General features: G+C 33.2%; 1 protein-coding gene across 1 annotated transcript; it reads left to right on the forward strand.

Moving 5' to 3' along the window:
* Positions 1-5,109: 5,109 nt before the first annotated feature.
* On the forward strand, positions 5,110-6,758 carry LOC131608489 (small ribosomal subunit protein uS17). The gene is made up of 6 exons (XM_058880190.1): positions 5,110-5,227; positions 5,311-5,351; positions 5,447-5,547; positions 6,059-6,203; positions 6,290-6,379; positions 6,505-6,758. The coding sequence occupies exons 1-6, from the start codon at positions 5,216-5,218 to the stop codon at positions 6,593-6,595; spliced, it is 480 nt and encodes a 159-aa protein (XP_058736173.1). The 5' UTR covers positions 5,110-5,215; the 3' UTR covers positions 6,596-6,758.

The following is a 6,758-nucleotide window of genomic DNA, read 5'->3' on the forward strand; positions in this document are numbered from 1 at the left end:
GCATCTGAATTCAATTAATGAATAGTTCTAATTCAAGAAAATGGGAAACAAAAATTATGCCTAACAAAATGGTCCGTTTACTTTGGGAAAATATTTTCTATTTTCATTTTTTCTAAATTTTTAATTTGACTTGTTAATAAAGAGATACTAGAGTCTTTTAAGTGACCATTCAAGTGAACAACTATGTCTTTTTTTAAAACAACAAAAATGCTAAAAAGTTGTTTTTACTATTTTTAAAAATGATTCATCTTTAGCTAGCACTTCATCGACTTCATCTTCTCTTTATTGATTAATTTCCAGTGGACCTGAGACTTAACTACTTATATTTTAATTTTAATAATATCCTTTTGGAGGGTAAATCACCTACATCACTAAAAAAAAGTCAAGAGGAATAACGAGTCAAATAGTTTGAAAAAATCAAGAGCAATAATGAGTCAAATGCTCCATGATAACAAAAGAGGGAGACATTATATCTATACTTGGGGTGAAGATGTGTCATGGTCGCTTATGGGTTCTAAATGTTTAGTTGGTCTTTGCAAATAATATCAAAGTCTTGGTTCAATTTGGTGGAAGGAGAGAGTATTAGTCCTACATTAACTAGGGAGTATCATGAGCAGGAATGAGCATTCACACTTGAGGAAGAGAGAGTGTTAGTCCTACCTCAACTAGTGGAAGGTGAGAGGAAGAGAGAGTGTTAGTATCATGAGTAGGAATGAGCATTCACACTTGAGGAAGAGAGTGTTAGTCCTACATCAACTAAGGAGTCTAGGGAGCATCATGAGTAGGAATGAGCAAATGTTCGAGAAACATAAGCGAATTCAACACTTTATCTTAACTCAAAATTTTAAGATATTAGGTATACGGATCACCTCTCTTATATGTTTTAACATTTTCTTTATTTTTAATTGATTTGAGACTTAACCACTTATAATTGAATTTTACATATGATATTAATATATTATTCTTCTTTTTCTGCATTTTCTAATCCAATTTAAAATTATGACAAAAACAAAAAGTAAGTTTCTTTTTTTTAAGTAATCTACCACTTTTCAAAGAACGAGGAATTGTTTAAAATGGAGCTTTTAATTTTTAAAAAAGAAATATTCTTATGCTGGAAGATTTATTTATGTGCATGTATCATTCCTTTAGGTCTTTTAGTTCAAGGCACCACCTCGTCTCCTATGCCAAAATGATATTTAGAGGTGTAGAATTCATATTAGTAACTTGATTAATTGAGAAATTCAATCTAAACCAATTAAAATAATTTGATTTTTGTTGGTTTTGCTGGTGTATAACCTTACGTGATGAGTCACTTGAATGGGTGATGCGACGTTTGTGTCACTAGTCATATTGATGCAATCTTCTCTCCTATTTTTAACTCTCATATTTCTTTGAATGTAAATGATATATGCAAAAGATACTCATATTCTTAAGTTAGACAACGCACTAATAGATAATAGATGAGTAAAATGATTGGTTTAACATACCTGAGGAATGAAACTCCTATTTATAGAGTGGTTATACTCTGATATAATTCATGCAATTAATATCTCTATTGAGGTAATGCTAGAGATTATTAGTGAACAAGTGTGAGCTCGTTAACGCAACTAACTTAACTTGGAGAGAAACGATTAAACTTTTCTTATCTAAATATACTTCATATAGTTCAAAACTATATCAACATGTCCGTGTTTTTGAATACATGACTTATAAGTGTGTTAATTTATAGATTTTGTAAGTTTGAGGTGGTCATCTTAGAATATGGCTTTGGTTTTGTTATTGGATTTGAGATGTATTATGAAGTGTGAACTTTCTTAGTTGATAATACATCATGAAATTTTTCTAATGCATCTTATGCATTACTATTACATCACGTGAAAATGCAATAATGCCCTCAATTTTCAAAGATATATTTTCGAATACATTTAAATACTCAAAATTTATGTGAAAATGAGTCAAGTCCTCGTTTTGTGAAAAAAAATAATTCAGAAATACACCTCCAAAAAAAATTTAGAAGTATACTTCCGTGAACTCTCTTCTTCACTTAAAATGCTTGAAAAGCAAAACTTGCAAAATGAATATATTAATTGAAACTAAAATTATATGTTTACTAACCATGACATATTTTTTTTTATAAAATGAGTAAACTAAAATTTTATGTGAGTGAACTAAAATGATAATTGAAACTACAATCATATGTGATTAACTAAAATGAGTAAACTATTAATAAATTATATGTTTATTAACCATGATTTTTTTTTATAATGATTAAGTATTATTACTGATATTATTTTTAGGCAAAATACCCTTTTTGGTCCCTTAACTATACCCCAAGGTACATTCTGGTCCCTTATCTTTAAAAAGTGTCAGAGTGGTCCTTTAATTACTCAAAAAGGTCCACGTTAGTCCTTTCCGTCCAATTTTCACTAACGGCGTCAACTTTTGCTTGTGTGGCATCTGACGTGGCACTTGGTCATACGTGTGGCAGGTGACTGGCACATATTGATCTTCAAGGTCTTTAAAATTCTGAAAAAACATTTCAAAATTTTTGATTAAGTCTGGAATCGAACTCACGCCACCTTAATTACAAGCTATCTCAACTTACCACCACACCACTTTACAATTGATGTTAACTATTTCATTCACATCTATTATCAAGTGAAGTGTGTAGACTGGAAACGAGATGGGTTGTAACTAGATTGGCCCAACAACAATTTTAAACAAAAAAAACTAGGTCAATAAGAGGAGTCTGCTTCTTCTTCTCCAATCCTTTTTTTTATTCACGTTAAGAAAAAAATTTCTCAGCCTCTCCCATTCTCACGCTTTCTCACTCTCTGTGTCTTCTCTCAAGCTTATATCCTTCCTTTAGAATTCTCTCATTCCATTCTCAATCTCTCTGCTCTCTGTACTTCTCTCAACCCAACGATTTTCCTAACTCAATCCTCTCGGTCCGCCATTAACGAGCCTTAGAGCTCACAAACAGATCCCAACAAGATCGTAACAAAAGCTACGTCTCAAACTTGATTACTCTCTTTATATTTTCTCACTCTCAATCAACAACATCTCTTGTTCTTTCTCAAACCAAACATCTCCCCTCATCCCTAAACCCATGAAACATAATACAGAAAACCCAAAAAAAAAACGGCAGCATTATCCACCCAAACACACCAGATTTATTTTGCTCTTTTGATATGTAAACCCTAGAATATTGAATTTAAAACCCAGAAGAAACCATGGTGAATGACAATAGGATTAAAGGGTTGATTTTAGTAAAACAATTTTTGAATCTAAAATCGTTGAATCTGAAATTTTCGAAACTAGTTTGTGCAAAGGTTGTTTGGATTTTGATAAGTTAAAGATGAGATGAAAGGATGAATGTAGGATTTTTTTTTAGAATAACAATATGAATCCTTGTATATAGTGAGTCTGTTTTTGTTTATGGTGGTTCTAAAAGAAACCCAGAGAATGAAGAAACCCAGGTTCAAGTTTTTTAATTTTTTTAATTTATATGGACATGATCATATGCCACATCAGCGCCAAGTGGTCATTTATTTTGACTTTGACTAACGGAACAAACGGAAAGGACTAACGTGACACTGTTTGGATAATTAAAGGATCACATTGACACTTTTTAAAGTTGAGGGACCAGAATGTACCTTGGGGTATAGTTAAAGGACCAAAAAGGGTATCTTGCCTTATTTTTATCAAGCAAAGTAGAGAGAGATTAGGGAAGCGTACTTCCGAAAATTTTCCGCATGGTGCATATATGACGAATCTGAAAATGTATTTCCAGACTAAATGAAATATGAGGTGAGTTTCAATTTGAACGTGTTTTAATTTGATCCAGGTGAGAGACTCATTGACGTTATTCTCCGCATTGCTCTTTTGCCATTTGATATAACATTCAACTTATGTCATGATTCAAGCCATGGAAACAACAGGCTTTGGGGCGAGAGACTCGTTGAAATGCCCGACCCTTAAGCCATTTTGAAAATGCTCCCACAAAAATATATTATTTGGATGTATTACCTTGACAGTCGTCTCATTGAACCGAGCGAGGCCCTCATATAGTGACTCAACACACCCTTCACGCATATTGAATAAGATCGCTATTGAAACTTTTTGGTGTTTACTCACCGAAAATTTATGGACCAATTTCCTTGAAAAGTCTTGATAACTAGTCAATGAAAAACATGTGAGGTCCATGAATCACTGACGGTGACCTCTTTGACGATGTTGAATAAGAGTTGGCAATTCAAGAAGTCGGAGGCACCTATTATTTCTATACGAGTAGATGACGACGATGTGTTCATGAGGGTCGCTTTTCCCGTCAAACTTCACCAACAATGAAAATTTGTATTTTTTTGGTATTAGAGTGCCCTAAGTCTTGTCAGAGAGAGGTTGGAGTTCCAAGACCTCGTATTTAATCGGGTTGTCTTCGTGGTGCCAGTATTGAAGGGTCAGGATGTTCTCATGCAAAGCTTGGTTGGAATGACACAACTCTTTAATATGATCACATATCTTTACTAGGGCCTCGTTGTCACCGCTGCTAGTGCTGCTGGCTGTTGTGGTACCTCTTCGTGTCACCATGTTAAGGAAGATGACTAAGGCAAATGAATGTTGAATGTGAGTGTGATCTATGTTAGTTTTACTGTGGTGGACATTAATTATACTTGTAAAAATTACAATGAAGAGAATCTTGCTTACGAGGATGGTCGTAAGAGGATATAAATCAGTTAAATATGTGAATAATGAATGATATCTCAACCCTAAGAGTTAAAATATTAATATGCCTAACTCATAAGCCAATGTCTTGGGTGAAAAAACAATTTCCTCAAATTACACAATATTATTTTTATAAATTAATTTATAAAGTATCCCCACAAATTTTTGTACTATGATTTGATTTAATATATTTGTCAAAACATTTACTATGTATAATAATTAAATTTTAATAAATAAATATATTTTAAAAGTCACAACACTTTTCTTTTTCTTCAAATTATGCTTTGTTTTTATTATTATTTTTTTAACGAAGAAGGGCGTTTGTGAAGGTTGGGTTTTCAGTTTTTGGGCTAAGACCAAATTAAGCCCATCTGACCGGGTAGACATATAACAATCAGGTTTTAGGGTTTCTTATTCTCTCCCAAAAATCTGAGCCAGAAGGTTTTCAACTCCGTGCGGCTTCACCAACAACCTCCTCCGCAATTCCACCATGGCTGAACAGGTAAGTTTTCGTCACTTCGTTTTTCGTTTTTCCATTCAGAATGTATCGATTTTCCATTGATGTATATTTTTCGTGTGTTACAGACTGAGAAGGCTTATCTCAAGCAACCCAAAGTGTTTTTATGGTATATTCAATGCTTCAAATCTCAATGTGTGTTTTGTTTTTAATTGTGATGATTGTTGATCCGTATTCGGTTGTTGTTTTTGCTCAATTTCGTAGCTCGAAGAAATCTGGAAAGGGTAAGAGGCCTGGAAAAGGTGGAAATCGCTTTTGGAAATCCGTTGGTCTTGGCTTCAAGACTCCCAAAGAAGCCATTGAAGGTGCCTCTCTCTCACTATCAGTGTTTGTATATATATATTGTTAAACAATAGTTTAATGCAAATCTCAGTAGTGAATTGTAGCCTTTGGTAGGAGATGATAGATACACATATCTCAGTATTGAATTAATGCAAATCAAAATTGGAGAAGTATAGAGAAATACAAGAGAATGTTAGTAGAGCTGTTTAATTTGACTGGTGGATGCTTTTTATAACTTTATATTTATCTATGTTTTGATACCTGTCAGTGTTGCTAACTTTATTTTGTTGTGTGTTTATATTGGATTCCTATTGGAAATATTGAGGTCTCATGATGTGGTTAAAAATGCAAAATACCCATTTTAGTTATTGGCTTTTAATTTTTAGTTTCATGTCTCTTAAGTTTTTCTAGCATCTAAAACTAGTATTTTTGGAAAAGAAGCTATAGGCAGAGCATTCTTAATGTATCTGTGTAAGATTGTATGGCTATTTTATTTCTGCTTATACAGAGATGGCCTTTTGTTTTCAAATACAGGAGCTTATATTGACAAGAAGTGTCCATTCACTGGCAATGTTTCCATCCGTGGTCGTATCATAGCTGGAACTTGTCACAGTGCAAAAATGAATAGGACTATTATAGTCAGGAGGAATTATCTTCACTTCATTAAGAAGTATCAGAGGTATAATACTATGCTCTCCTTTTTTAATTTGCATGCTTGGATAAACATTATTTGTAATTCTCTTTTTCCTTACTTACTCTACTTAGGTATGAGAAGAGGCATTCAAACATCCCAGCTCATGTGTCACCTGCCTTCCGTGTTAAGGAAGGTGATCATGTCATTATTGGTCAATGCAGGTGAAACTCTAGCAGAAATCTATCATTTCTGTGTTAACCCAAAGATACTTTTATTTTAGTGTATTATTATCTAGGTATCGGTATATATGTCTTACTAAGTTGTCTTTACTTGTTCAACTCTATAGGCCACTCTCCAAGACAGTTAGGTTCAATGTGTTGAAAGTGATCCCAGCTGGATCATCCAGTGGTGCAAAGAAGGCATTTTCTGGCATATGAGATTTGGTTGGCACTCTTAGTATAGAGATCTTATCATCTATGTTGAAAGTAATTCCGATTTCTGTATGGTGAAGTTCTTAACAATTTTGGTAATTTTGGTATGCTTTTGAATTTCTGTACTGTGATTTGATAAGATATTTTAATTATGTTTATTTTTACCAGA

Source organism: Vicia villosa, linkage group LG1 (genome assembly GCF_029867415.1).
Source record: "Vicia villosa cultivar HV-30 ecotype Madison, WI linkage group LG1, Vvil1.0, whole genome shotgun sequence".
Classification (NCBI taxonomy): domain Eukaryota; kingdom Viridiplantae; phylum Streptophyta; class Magnoliopsida; order Fabales; family Fabaceae; genus Vicia; species Vicia villosa.